Below are 15,105 nucleotides of genomic sequence, written 5' to 3' on the forward strand. Positions count from 1 at the left end.
AATTAATGACTGTAGATGTCAGAGCAGCATTTAGTGTTGACCTCTGCGATATAAAGTGACGATCTCTGTCTACTGATTCTTCATTATTTCATTGAATGACACAATAATGATTTTTCTGACCTTGAAAGTGTCAGTAGAGTTTGTCTTTGCATGTGCTGTATACGTAGCTCTCATCATAAAGTAAGGGATCTCCATCCAGCAGACCTCACACACTCTGCAGCTGACCTCAAATGTTTAAGAGGTGACTTGTGGTATAGAAGGGGGTCTAGACTGAAATTCACATACTGACACCCCAGAGACTATTGAAAATGTCCATCCCACTTTTCTTGGAGATGACTGAAATACTTCAAAATAAACTACACCTCTGTAGTTTAGCTGAAAGTAAATCTGAAGTCACATGAAAAAGCTGTGTGCCATGTTTTAACAAGTGTTTCTGATTTCCAGGAGGCTCTGCTGGAGATGGGGGAGCATGTAAGAAAATAAGACAAATGATGACCTGACGATTAAAGACTATGATGAATGGACACATCAAGACACACCATCTCCTCTGGATGAAGCATTGAAAGAATCATTTTCCTGATCCTTTTTGTACATGTTTATGGTGCTTCTATGTTTTTTTTACTGTTGGCAAACAAACATGTGTGAAACTCTGGCTCATAAGTGGGTGAAGTTGTTGTCGACTCTCCTGGGGAGGTTTTTTTCAAAAGCCAGAGTGGTTTGCTTCCTGATAGTCTTGACACTGACGCTTCTCATCATGGCTTCCTACAACCTGACATGGGACAAGAAAAGACTTCCCTTCACCACCTCACCCATTCAGGTCAGGCCTGGGGTCGTCCATTCAAACACAGCAGCAGCTAAAGTTTCCTCTCAAAACAATTTAATAGACGTGAAACAGCTGGTGGAGATCATTAACTCCAAACTGGAATACACACCCAGGAAGGTGCCTGATGAAAAAGATGTCATTGAAATGGACTCTCATGTACGTAAGTCTGTGGAAAAATGTAATTAATTTTTGCTTCACATCACGAGACCAGCAGTGACAAAAATATGGTGATATGCAAAAGTATGCAAATGATGATTCAGTAGGAAACTGACAAATAACAAACACCTTCCAATCAACCGTGCAGTTCGTCATGTCAGTGTGTGACAGAGGTGTTGAATCACTGTAATGGTTTTTTACAGGGCTGTTAAGTAAATGTTCGGTTATATGTATTCCTTTGTGTTGCTCAGGCCCTTCTTACTGCTATGTGCTAATATCCTGCAATTCTCCTGTGTTTGGTGCATGTTCTCACCATACTTTTCAATGTGATCCTACATAATTTTTGGCATAAAGCAAGAAGAGCTCTGACACGTACACTGGAAATCAGTTACAGTGTTACAGTCATTAAGTTGAATCACAATTAGTGTCATCTGTCAGTGTTAGACATATGAATATCTAAGTTTTCAAAGCAAAATAATGCAATTCACAGCAACTAACAGTGGCCTCATACTGAAGGTGATGATCAGTTGCAAAGCTGCAAAATCATGTCATGTGGCCCTAAATTATGGATATTTTGATTAATTTGCAGCCACTTGTATACAATGTAAATTATTTGAATTCAAGGTGAAAATAGCTGCTGTTGTCTGAGAAAAACCAAAGGGGGACAAGAATGGAAACATAATATCCTTTTCCAAATCATGATTTAACAAAGGGGTTACTCTCTATTTTCTGTTTTTTGTCCACCCTCTGTCTTGTCTAATATTGTTTTGTTCCTCACTGCAGTTGTTCTCTGTAATTCCTGACCATTTCCTGCCCGGTGTCAAGAGCCCTTGCTGGTATAAGGAGATCTCCAGTGAACGCAGCACTGATCCATACAGGAATAACCACTATTGTCGTAGCTCACCAACCAGAAAGACTTTATGTGACAAAATGAGGCCAAACTTTCACAAGCACTTACAACACAGAGACGGCAAACTGTTTCGTTTGCGCTGCTTGCCGTACTTCTACATTATTGGCCAACCAAAGTGTGGCACAACTGATCTGTACTCCAGGCTGCGAATGCATCCAGAGGTCCAGTCCAGCATCATAAAGGAACCACACTGGTGGACCAGGGGACGCTTGGGTAAGTCATCAGGAGAGGGACGCTGTTTCTAAATGTTCTGATGAAAAGTTTGTGTAGCTGATGGATTGAAAGATAGCTATAACTGAGTTTTGAATTCATCAAAAAGAAAGAAAAAAGATTGCAGAGAATCCACTAAATTAGAATAGAGGTTCAACGAAAAAACGTTCAAATGAGAATTTAAAACAATCAAAAATGTTTTGTGGTTTAAAGCTCTAAATGTCAATCTACTAAATTGAATATTTTTGGGTTTGGATTGAAGATCAGACAAATCAAGTTGTGAAAGTAATGTCTTCTGTCTTACAGGACCTAAATAAACAGAATTAACTAGTTGTTAATTCATGGTATAGTAAACCAAAAAACAATGGAGTCATCAGTTTTTAGTTTTATTTCAGTCATATATATACTTCAAAGCATCAAAAGAAAAAAAAGAACAAAAAAAATTTGTATGATTTGTATGATCATAACAACCAGTTTTGTTATGCGTATAGCTCGTTTTTGTTGTAACACAATTTTATCAGTTGTAGTTTTAAACGTAGATCCCCACAATTCCATGCAATAAGTTAAATAAGAGAGAGAACAGTCAATTAAATATAAACTTTTGGAATTTAGCATGTCTTTGGTTTTGTACATGATTGCAATTGATTTTGAGATTTTCCCTTTTACATACTCAACATGTTTTTTCCAGTTTAGTTTATGATTGTTTACAACCCCGAGAAATTTGGTCTCCCAAACCCTTTCTATTTCAATGTTAGAGATTTTTAATTTAATATTTCTTTCAGATTGGCTTCCAAATATCATAAATCAAGAAATCAAGAGCACAATAAATTTCAGTGTATCAGTATGCAAATGTCCAGTTGTTGAGATAAATTGCTCGCCTGCAAGTTCAACCTGATTTAGGGTTTATACAACCCAAGAAATGCATTTTCTGGTGAAGAAGTGTATAAAAGAGTATATACTGAGTGATATTTCGGTGTACTTCTGCGTGCAGGTTTTCAGCGTTTCAAAGATGGCTTCTCAAACATTTTTCCTGTGGAAGATTACCTGGATCTGTTTGAGGTGACTGCCCAACACATCCAAGAAAAAATGAATAGAAACTCATCCAGAGACCACCACACAACCCAGTTCGTAACAGGTGAACACATGTGAAAGTGTTGGTGTGTGGGGGTGGGTATGACTTGGTATTGTTCTTCTCAAACGACTTAAGTTGTCAATCTTTTTGACTCCCTTTCCTTCCTTCTTTCCCTCATTCTCAGTGGATTTTCCATAAGTGGCTTTGGCCTCAGGAGCACTACAGTGGTGCTCAGATGTGTTTTTTGCTCCTGTCACATTTCTACTCACTGTTGGCTCATTTTTCTCTCTTTTTTTATCTCTGTGGAAACAGAACAATCTTGGCAAGTAGGAAAGAGAACTCAGAAATGTCTTTTGTGTCGCACAACACAGACAAGATGGTAAAATCATAAAAAAAGAGAAAAGAACGCAAGTTGTAGTGCTGCATTTTTTTCTAAAAATTGAAAAAAATGAATTCTGTGAGCTTTACCAACATTTAAAAAAATTTGAGGCACCACATGCTATACATGGTGAAATATTTGCCTTTTACAGCCTCTACAAACAATCTCTCCTCATCTCCACCTCCTTCAGTTCAGTCGACTTTGAGCTGAATTGCTGTCACTTGACTGTCTGTCTCAGTATAACCATTCAAGGCTTCTCAGTTGCCCTGAGGAGTGCCGAATTTAATGTTTTTACAGGATGTGGTGAGTAAAAACACTTTTTTTGGGCCAAATTTTAAATGAGACATGTTGAATAAAGTGATCTTGATGAATTATCACCATTTTAATGTTAGATTTGGTTAGTTTTACTGATGAACGCGTCAGTAGAACGTTCATTCAGGAACTGTTGGAAATTTGACAATATGAAGATAATTTCTGTTTTTCTAATTTCTGGCTATGATAAATGTTGTAAGTTTGGCAATAATTTAATGAAAACATGCCTGAAAACGTGGGGTTCAGATGGTTAAAAACTGCTCTGTTTTTCTGTTCAAGTGAAGGTCAGGAGGGCATAATGTTCCTAGACGAGGAGAGTGTTTGCAACATATCATGCATGTTTTAGTAAAACTCAACTTTACACTCAGCTTTAACTCTACATTATTATGCCTGAGTTTGTGCACTATTCCCTGCATTTTAAAGGTCCAGTGTGGAGGGTTTTGTTAACCCGATTCCTTAGTTGGAAGCCCGAGAACAAGCGGAAGACATCTTCAGATCACAGATATAGGATTTATTTAGGTCACATGTAAAGTAAGGTAGCACTGGACTCAGAGTGACAGAGCTCCTCGCAGGGGAGCTCTGTCAGAAGGAGCCCCGATTTCTGGATGTGGTTCACAGTTATCTTCTTGGGCTGGTACTGCCCCGTACAGAGGTTGGACCCGCACGGACCGAGTCTCATTGGCCAGTTATCTCTGACATGAACAGGCCAGCCACTGTTCACGGGAACTTACTGAAAAGTGATATAAAAGATGAGTGAATGTTGAGTCATTGTGTCATTGAGGCGTGTATCTATTGCAACAAACCTAACATGACAGATTACAGAGGCCTGCTTATCAAACTAAACTGTGACATTGTTGATTAAATGAGAACATCCAGTAAATATCATGAGTTCAGTGAAAAAGTGCAAATCTAAAGTGAACAAAGTTCAATGATAACAGTTTAGTAGCATCTAGCAGGGAGGATGCAGATTGCAACCAAATGAATACTTTTGCCTCCCTGTCCTGCTACGTTAAAAGTTACAGGCCCTGTAGCTCTGATTATTCAATGACATTTCTGCCAGTAGATCCCTCTAACTCCTACACACTGTTGTTACAGAAGGTGGCACTGAGATGATCAGTGTCTTGACATTTGAAGCCAGTCCATCCACTATGTGGGACAACAGACCCCGGAAGGAGACAGAACCCAGTTTTCTGACCCAGGACTTCATCCACACACTGCAGCCTGGTGCCAAATTCATTATCATCCTGAGAGATCCAGTAGAGAGGTACTGTGGTGAAATGCATCCACCCATCTGCCTGAAAAGGCACAGATTTGACTCGCTTTGCTTTTGTTTCTAAGGGGTTTCACACATTTGTTTTAAATCATAACTCCTATTATCCATCCAGCAAAATGTCCTATTCATATTTCCAACTGGCTTACACCTCTGTTTCTCTCTGTTCCCAGGCTTTATTCTGACTACCTGTACTTTAAGGAGGACAAAGAGTCAGTAGAGGACTTCCATCAGAAGGCCCTGAAGTCTGTTCAGTTGTTTCAGTCCTGTCTGTCTCAGTGGTCACTTCGTGCATGCGCCTACAACAGAAACCTCTTCAGCTCCAAGCCTGTGAGATGAAATTATGTTCATTAAAAAAAAGTTTTTAATGCTTTATTTATAGTTTTTCATTTATAAACAAACATGTCCCCCCTCCCACCCCCAAAAGTCAAGACAGAAAAAATAATATAAACTGTATACTAACAAAATAATAACAATAATAATAACAATAATAATTATTGAATGAATACATCTTTAAATAAGTAAACATATGCAATTTATGCATATTTATGTGAAACATAGGGATAAATAGATAAAAAAGAGTGATATTCCTCCATTACACATACACGGACAGGGAAACATTTGAATATAGATTCAGGTTTTTAACATATTCATTGAAAAGGGCGCCATGTCACACTAAATTTTCCAGAGCAATTAGTCCGACTATATCTCAACAAAGAGCATTTCTTTAATCCAATTAATAAAAGAGGGGGGTTTATCTGATTTCCACTGAAGGAGAATGAGTCATCGGGCCATTAGTGAAGCGAAGGCGAGTGCCTTAGCTTGAGATGCAGAAACTGTAATTTCTGGAGGAGGGATCCCAAAGATCGAAATATGTGGGAATGATGTTCTCACTTTTAACTGTCTGAATATCAATATACATAAGAATAATTACAACTTTTACACCTATATTTAGTTATACACAACAACACAAAACCTAATTTCCTCTCTGGGAATTTGCACCTGTCCTACAAGTGGTTGTAAATGAATATTTCTGCACTGTTGTGCGTCTTGTTCTGTGCAGGGACAAACATGACCAACTAGGTGCCCGGTCTCACCTCAGACCCTTCAGCATATTTTCCATCAGGCAGTGCTCCCACAGGACCGAGCCGAGTTATGAGCTCTGTTGGTTATCACCTCGACTCTCAACATGTAGATGACAGCACTGTTATCCTGAGAGATCAGCTGGACCTGATAGCATTGAGAACAAAGACAGAATCTGTCTCAAATCTAGCAAAAATCATTCAGTGAACCATTATATTGTTTCTGTTTACTCTTCTGCTCTGGATGAGATGAAGATGAAGGCTGTCACTGTGACGCTGGAGTTAGAGAGGGACCCAGGAGCAGAAACGGAGAAGGTGTAACAAAGGTTTATTGTCAAACACAAGAGGCAAACGGTGAAATGGTGAACGAGATCCAAACAACAAAAAGAGGCTTCTGAGAGTGCTGGGCTGTGTGGGCATGGGAGGCACTGGAAGAAAACAAAAGAGAGACAAACAATTACTTCACACGAAAAGATCACCGGAGAATAGTCAATAATGTTACCACGAGAGAGACGTGAAGCCACTGGTACCACGGGAAGTAGTAGTATACTCTGGCGTCGAGGAGCGTCTCCGCAGAGTATAAATAGACGTCTTGATTCGGAAGTGAATCCAGGTGCGTCCAATCAATCCTCGACGCCGCAGGGGGGGAGGGGAGCCTCAGAAACATAAGAGTGAAGTTAGCGCACACAACCAACAGCACAGGAAGTGGAATGTCACAATAAAAGCACCGGAAATACCAACCGCCACAGTACCCCCCCTCAACGAACGGGGCGACGGTCGGAGGGCTGAGGTCGCTGAAACACACCGGCTTTAGCAGAGACACGTGAAAGGTGGGATGGACCTTCATGGAGTCTGGTAACTTAAGTTTCACAGCGGTTGGATTAACAACCTTCAGGATCTCGAAGGGACCAACAAAACGGGGGGAGAGCTTACGTGACTCAACGTCCAGAGGGAGGTCCCGAGATGACAGCCACACCTTTTGGCCCGGACGATACTCCGGGCGGAGATGCGGTGCGCATCGGCCAGCCACTTGTTTCTCTCGGCCGAGCGAGTCAGGGCAGCTCTGGCAGACCGCTCTTGCACCGAGGGGGACGGCCACAGCGGTTTCCTGTTCTGGAAACAGGGGGGGTTGATAACCAAAGCAGCACTCAAAGGGTGACATACCTATGGCCGCGCAGGAGAGGGAGTTATGAGCATACTCCACCCAGGGAAGTTGGGAGCTCCAGGAGACGGGGTGATGCGCAGCCACGCAGCGAAGAGCGAATTCCAGATGCTGATTGGCTCACTCCGTCTGGCCGTTAGTCTGAGGATGGTAGCCGGAAGACAAGCTCGCCGTGGCGCCCACTGCCTTACAGAACTCCCTCCAAACCTGTGACGCAAACTGGGGCCCCCGATCAGAAACCACATCGAGGGGGATCCCGTGAAGCTTAAACACATGGTTAACCAAGAGACTGGCAGTCTCGAGTGCAGAAGGCAACTTAGGCAGAGGAACATAATGAACTGACTTAGAAAAACGATCAACAATCGTCAAGATCACAGTGTTACCTTCAGAGGGGGGTAGTCCAGTGACAAAGTCCACGGCAATGTGGGACCACGGGCGGCTCGGGATGGGTAAGGGGCGTAACAGCCCCGCAGGGGGCTGATGAGAAGCCTTACCGCGGGCACAGATGGAGCAAGCAGCAATGAACTCGCGGGTGTCTCGGTACATCTTTGGCCACCAGAAACTCTGGCGGAGAAACTGGAGCGTACGATTAAAGCCCGGGTGACATGTCAGTCTGGAGGAGTGAGACCACTGGAGGACCTGGGATCTGACGGAGTCTGGAACGAACTTACGATTGGGGGAACCAGACCCTGGGTCTGGCTGTTGCGCCTGTGCCCTAAGCACGGCGGACTTGATCTCCCATGTCGCCAAACCTACGAAGCATGTAGGAGGGAGAATAGGGTCTGGAGACTCCGGATCCGAGGAGGAGGCGTACAGGCGTGACAGGGCATCCAGCTTGACGTTACGAGATCCAGGGCGAAAAGAAAGAGAGAAGTTGAATCTACTCAGGAACAGCGCCCACCTGGCTTGACGGGCCGACAGTTTGTTTCTGTGTGTATCAGTTCTGAAGTTCTTCACCTGTTCACTACACACTGAAAATTGTTATTATTGATTGATTCACCAGCAATTTGGAGACAGAATATTTTGGTCTGTTGTGTAGTTGTTGCTTTGAAAGCTCACATATCAAAGTGTTGATTGCAGAGCCCACTGTATGACTGGAACAGTGTCTGTTGTGTCATGATATGTTTCTTCTTTTCCTTTACTTCCTGTGTTTTCCCGCCTTTGTTATTGTCTGATTGGTTTCACCTGTGTGTCATTAGTTGTCTTCCCTTGTGTATTTAAGCCTCTGTCTTCCCTTCAGTCTTTGTCAGGTTGTTGTCTGAGAATCCTTGCCATTGCCCTATGCCACTAAGTCCAGCGTCTTGAGTGTTGCCAGTGTTTGTTTGCCATGCCATGCCTCTTGAGAGTGTTTATGTATTGTCCTTGTTCCCAATCCATGCCAAGTTCATAAGATTGCTTCTTTCGTGTTGTTTACATCTCTAGCCAAGCCACGTTCCTTGTGTATGTTTTCCTAGTCTTGCCACGAATCATGTAAATGTTCTTCCTGCATCCTCTGGTGTAGTCTGTTTCCATGCCATCCTCCATGTATGTGTTTCTTGTGATCTGACTTGGTCTTTAGCCACACCATGTTTCTAGTAAGTGTTTGTTCACTGTTGTCTTTTTCCATGAGTCATGCCACGTTTTATGGATGTGTTTATTCAGTGTTTCCCTGTGTTGTCTTTGTTCCCTGTCTTCTGCCCATCTACCCTTGTGAGTGTTATTCATAGTCTCGTGACTTTTGCATTTTGGTTACCTTAAACTTGTTAATTTGAACCAGCTCCCCCTCGTGTCTGCGTTTGGGTTCTACCCTTGTTTCCCTGAGAGCCTACCTACCTGACATGATGTTGTGATGAAGTTACTGTAACGTGCATAACAGGGAAAATGATGGTTAAAGACTGAGGCTTGCTATATTGTTCATAGAACAAAACCGAAAAGGTGTCCAGGTATTTTGCATTGCATATTTCACTTTATTGGTGGACAATTTAAACAAAAAAAACTTTGGATTTCCATACATTGTTTGCATTTTTTTGTCCAACACCTGTACGTCTGCTGTTTACTTTGACAAAATATTCTCACCTCAGGACATTTGTAATGTTGACTTAAATTTTATTTTATTTTTATTTTTTTTGCCACAGCTGAGGCTACATGTGGGGTTGTACGTTGTCTTCTTACTGGACTGGCTGACAGTTTTCCATCGGGACCAGATTCTAGTACTACGACTGGAGGACTATGCAGCCGACAAGAGAGCGACATTACAGAAAGCTTTTGATTTTCTGGGTCTAAGTAAGCATCCAAAAAGCTACAGCAACATACAATTTCTACATTAAAATCTTTACAATAATAGTCTAAAACAGCCAATATATTCCTGGCTGCGTCCTGTATTCATCTGGTTGTTTCTCCCTCAAGTCTTGACTTTTGTATTGAACTGGACTCCCACCTCCCCTCCTCCCTGCAGGTCCTCTGTCAGTGGAGCTGGAGGAAGAAGTGATGAAACAGCGTGTGGAAAACAACCGGGGGATGAAGGACAGGGAACTAGGTCCTATGCTTCCAGCCACCAGAGACCTCCTCAGGGAATTTCACCAGCCCTTCAACCGTAAACTGGCCAGTGTGTTGGACGACAGCGCCTTCCTGTGGAGTTACCCCTGAAGGGATATGAGTGTGAATGGCTGTGAATGAACACATGAAACCCTTAAAATACACTGTTACATTCCCATAAATGTATTAATCCACACATCTGGATAATGTTTTCATGTTATTATTACTGAGAAGGCTGTGGTGACAATCATGTGGTGATGGTACTATGATCTGACCTTTTATATCGAAAAATATCTCCTGTCCCATTAATTATTAAATAATGACTAACTGAAACTTGCAACCAGAGAAAGTTTGAAATAACAAGATGCATCGGTGAATATACAGTATAGCCAAAGACTTAAGGCTGTGGACAACAATGGATTTCAGACATCAAGGCCACACTTTAATCACAGTGATCACAGTGGCATAGAGACTGTGTCTACAAATCAGTAGCCACTGGGACCAGCACGTCAGAGACGAGAGAAGAAAGTCTCACTGTATTTTTTCCGAAAAAACTAATAACACACACAGGTTGTAAATATATATTTATTGCTCTGGGAATTCAAGTTTGTGTTATGTGATTCACTTCCTGTTTTATTTTGGTAGATTTCTGTTCATTCCTGGAGTTCCTGTCAAGTTTCCAACCCTTCCTAATCAGCCTGGTGTGTTGCACCTGTGTCCGACTGTTCACCTGCTCCTCCCTATACATACCCTTTGTCTTTCCCCTTTCCCTCTTGCCAGATAATCTTCTTCCCATGTGTGTTGTTGTCCAGTGTTTTCTCATGATTCCAGTGTTGTTTGTGTATGACCCTTTTTGGATTTTGACTAACCTCACTGCCTTTGCCTTTTAAATGAAGCTTTATTTATTCAATATAATTACAAAAAGATGCAAGGCAGAATATACCAAAAATACAATAGATAAATCTATAGAGTTACTAAAGTGCTGAAGGTTCAAAGGCAAAATTTACATGCAGAAAAAAACAACACACAATAATGTTAAGAATAAAAATAATAATTGAGTTTGCTGAAGTGCTGAATATTCAATCGTCAGTTATTTCATCTCCAAATTCAGTGTGTGAAGATTTCTCTCAGATCAAAGGTCGAATATGTGCCATGGCAGGTTCTGTGCTGTATCCAAGGTTTTCCTCCGTCTGAGGTCAGTCAGCACCTGTTTGATGCTCATTACAGCCTGTTGGATGATCATAGAACTTCTGGTTTTCCACAGTCAAGTACATACAATGCCAATGACCAGTTGAAATAATGCCCTTTTCTGGGAAGGCATCTTTTCTTCCAAGAGTCTATACATGTCTGAGGTGTAATTCAAGTCAAAGACCAGACCGTGGCTTTGCATCATAGTCCAGACCATCTGAGCTCTGTAACAGTCCATGAGAAGGTGCTGCTGTGTTACATCTTCATAACAGTAAATCATGGGATTTTTTTTTTCTGTCGCATAACAACTCCATGAGACAACAGCTCGAACGGGGAGTCTGTTCACAGAGATAAGCCAGCGGACATCTCTAATGCTCTCTGAGGAGATTTTATCACCCAGTGGTGTTCAGCCAACAACCTGGTGCTGAACACAGGGAAAACCAAGGAGGTCATTGTGGACTTCAGGAGGTCCAGGAAGACGGATCACGCCCCCCTCCTCATGGACGGAGAAGTGGTGGAGCGTGTAGACAACATCAGGTTCCTGGGCCTCCACATCACATCTGACCTCTCCTGGTCCATGAACACCTCCCGCCTGGTGAAGAAGGCACAACAAAGGCTCTTCTTCCTCAGGAAGCTGAAACGGGCTGGACTCTCCTCTCGGTTGCTCGTTAACTTCTACAGGGCCACAATTGAAAGCATCCTCTGCCTCAGTGTGACAGTGTGGTATGGCAGCTGCACGGCACAGGAGAGGAAACAACTGGCACGGGTGGTTAAAACTGCACAGGGCATCGTGGGCTGCCCCCTCCCTGACCTAGACTCTATATATGAAGGTCGGGTCAGAAAGAGGGCGAGATCCATCGCCACGGACCCCAGCCACCCGGGCCACAGACTGTTTGTACCGCTTCCATCAGGAAAGCGGTACAGGAACATCCGCACCACCACTAACAGACTGAGGGACAGCTTCTTCCCCAGAGCTGTTAGAGCTATCACCCCCAGCAGCCCCTCACTGCAGTGAGAGACTGTGTGAACTGTGAACACTGCACACCGCACTTTACACCTACACCTACACCTCTTCCTCCACCTGCACCTTCTGTGTACTTGACTTTTATGTACACACATATACTATAATTATATACATTTTAGTATATCAGCACATTTCAGTTTCATTGGCATATTTTATTCTGTCGGTACATTTCACTGTGTATATTTTATATTTTATTCTGCTTGTATATTTTATTCTGTTTGCACATTTCACTTCCATATTTTATTGTTTATTGTTTAGTATATTTTATTGCCTAAGTATATTTTCATTCTGTTATATTTTTAATTGCTTCACGAATATTTTTTTTTTTATTGCATGTTGGTTTATTTTATTTTATTGTAGTTATCTTAATTTTATTCACTCTTTCTAGTCTTATCTTTCTTACCATCTAACATGGGGGTTGCAATGAAAATTTCATTGACATGTGCAATGACAATAAAGACTCTTGAATCTTGAATCTTTATTTTTTAAATTTTCACTTCAGGGCTTTCTGATTCTGCTAAATGTTTATTTAACAGATAATCTCTGTGGGCAGTGATGTGTCCCGACTTATTGGCATGAACGAGGTTCCCTCTGTCATCTGACTGTGATTGTTCATAAATATTACAGAATAGTTCATTATTAAAGTCTATCTATTTGTGATTTTAAGTCTCTTATTGTTTCCTCATTTGCTGCAGATGTGTATTTCATCTGCTTTAAACTGATATATTGATTTATTAATGAGTCAGTCTTCACTGCCTTTGCCCTGCCAGATTCCAGAAGAACGTAACAGTTCAGACTCAGGGTCGTCTCATCATTTAGCTTCTAGCTACAGAAGCTTTTAGCTTAAAATGAAAGAAATTTCTATATTAAAGGTCTGTTTTTCTTTTTATTTATACCACAGTGCCGTCTGTTGATTTTAGTAGCTCTTCATTTATTTCTCGAATGGAAATTATTCATTTGGCAGCAATAATCCATTGCGAGCTCTTGTTTCACTGCAGTCTCATATTTAAGGACTAGCAACAGGGATTACAGCATCATTATGCCACCTGGTTGAATGTTTCTCTTAGGTGTTTGCCATCATGATGTTGTGGAGCTACTCCTTCCTCCAACAACCCAACCCAATTAGGAGTGAGTGGTTCCAAGATATCTGGATCATTCAGGTTGTCAGTTGTGAGAGGGTGGCTGTTTATGATTGAAGCAGCCTTTTTCAACCGCAGGAAAGCGTCACTGGGTTTACAGAGCCGAGTGAGAGTGTAGAGCTGACAACATTTTTACAGGCCTTGTCTGTCGTTCCCACAGTCCTCAAGCAGAACGTGCATTGTAGTGTCAATCTGAGGGCTGGAATGCGCATGCCTGTGCTCTGGTTCAGTGCGAATGTCTATCCTGTGCTCCAGAGTGTGGGAGTGGGGGTGCATGAGGAGCCAATAGAGGACCCTCGGAATACAGATGCATGAAGAGGATACTTTGGAAATAGAATCTACTAGAATGTACCGACCACCAGACTCCATGAAACCATCAGACTCCAATAGATACTGAAGTCAGGGGTGCCAAGGGAAAACAACAGCTGATGAGACACCTGTAGAATTAAGATAAGAGAGAGGGAACAAGGGAATATGGGGACGTGGCCTGACCTTGTGTCCACGCCCCCGATAATAGTATATAACATGTACCCCACAGTTTTCCGGTTTTGCTCGGCAGGGCATACTCGGGCCTTGTGATCTGTAAAGAGAATAAAGCTCCCTGGACTCAACTCTTCTGGACTCCGACTCTAATTTCAGACTCTGTGCATTTTCTGAAGAAAGTCTGACTTCTTCTGAGACTTAGAATGTTTAAGATAAAAATGATACAGTTAAGACTAAAGAATTAGGTTGAGAAACAGAATTTGAACCTGATCCAGTCAGAATCTGGTCCGTGACGGGGCAGCAGAAAATCCACGTTAGCATGAGGTGTGGTCAAGACAAAATCACATTGTTTTCCTGCAAGACAGGTTTCCAGTGCCTCAGGACCAACTTCCAGTAGAGCTGCATTCAGCTCCTACAAAGCACCTCCAACATTGCTACCTTGGTCAGATTTCATTTGTCTGACTGAGCCTTCCAGTGCAATTAAGCAACGCATACCATAGATGAAAGCAGTCAGCAGCTCATCTGACGTCTAAATATAAATGGCAGAGAAACAGCATGTACAGAGTGATGACACGTGAGCAGACTGGTCACAAAACTTGTTTGAAGGCTGGTGCTAAACTGACAACGATGTTCCACCCTAAATAAGCTTGAACACTATAGGACTCATCTTCTTTGTCTGGTATCACTTGTCTTGGTGCTAAAGCTCTCAAACAGTTGTTCACGAAAAAAAGAGACCTGCTTCACAACAGAGGAGCGGTGAGACTTCATCTGTGATTGGTGACTCCAGTGTTTGGCTGTTTCACAGGTAGGTGTGTGTTCATGGTTCGTGGGTATCCAGTTCTTTGTCAGTGCAGTAGGAAGGTAGATGTGTGTTACAGGGCTCATTGGACAAATGTCCACAAGCAGTTCACGACTCACCTCTTGACACTGGGAATGTCTTTACTGACCTTCCTTTGAAACATGGCGGTTGTATCTGGAAGCTGCCCAGTCAAGCAGGATTTATATCAGTCTTTGATTTTTTTCACAGTCCTATAATATTTCCAGGGCCCTCACTCGAGGCACAGCTAGCAGGCAAGTATTGATGAAGTCTGCCAAGTTCCAAAGTCCTTCACAATCTTCGACTGTATTTTTGACCAGCTTCATAGCTTCTCTCTGAATGCTTGTTGAATAACAAATTCTTAGCTGTATCACTGATTGAGCTTTTTCCTGCCTACTTGGAAAGCTTCTTCATCGTTCCTGAAAAAAGTGTCGTCAAGGCAGCTGGACCAAAAACATACTTCTTCAGTCAATACTTCCTTTGTTAATTTTTGAATGTTTTATTTCTTTTTGTCCGATTGGTGCCTCTCATTTCTCAGAGCTGGAATTCATCCAAGTCTCAGTC

The 15,105-nt window shown here is 42.1% G+C and overlaps 1 protein-coding gene across 1 annotated transcript; it reads left to right on the forward strand.

The window, feature by feature from the left end:
• The first annotated feature begins 896 nt into the window (after positions 1 to 896).
• On the forward strand, positions 897 to 11,560 carry LOC121614242 (carbohydrate sulfotransferase 15-like). Its single transcript, XM_041948058.1, has 7 exons — positions 897 to 983; positions 1,763 to 2,102; positions 3,091 to 3,234; positions 4,958 to 5,126; positions 5,306 to 5,462; positions 9,491 to 9,638; positions 9,811 to 11,560. The coding sequence occupies exons 1-7, from the start codon at positions 948 to 950 to the stop codon at positions 9,999 to 10,001; spliced, it is 1,185 nt and encodes a 394-aa protein (XP_041803992.1). The 5' UTR covers positions 897 to 947; the 3' UTR covers positions 10,002 to 11,560.
• The last annotated feature ends 3,545 nt before the right edge of the window (positions 11,561 to 15,105 follow it).

The sequence above is a fragment of the Chelmon rostratus genome, chromosome 11 (assembly GCF_017976325.1).
Source record: "Chelmon rostratus isolate fCheRos1 chromosome 11, fCheRos1.pri, whole genome shotgun sequence".
Taxonomy (NCBI): domain Eukaryota; kingdom Metazoa; phylum Chordata; class Actinopteri; order Chaetodontiformes; family Chaetodontidae; genus Chelmon; species Chelmon rostratus.

Coding starts and splice junctions, on each gene's coding strand:
- LOC121614242 (XM_041948058.1), top strand. CDS start 948: ATGAAAAAGATGTCATTGAAATGGACTCTCATGTAC. Junction 3,235..4,957: donor CACAACCCAGTTCGTAACAG/GTGAACACATGT, acceptor CTGTTGTTACAG/AAGGTGGCACTGAGATGATC. Junction 9,639..9,810: donor TTTTGATTTTCTGGGTCTAA/GTAAGCATCCAA, acceptor TCCTCCCTGCAG/GTCCTCTGTCAGTGGAGCTG.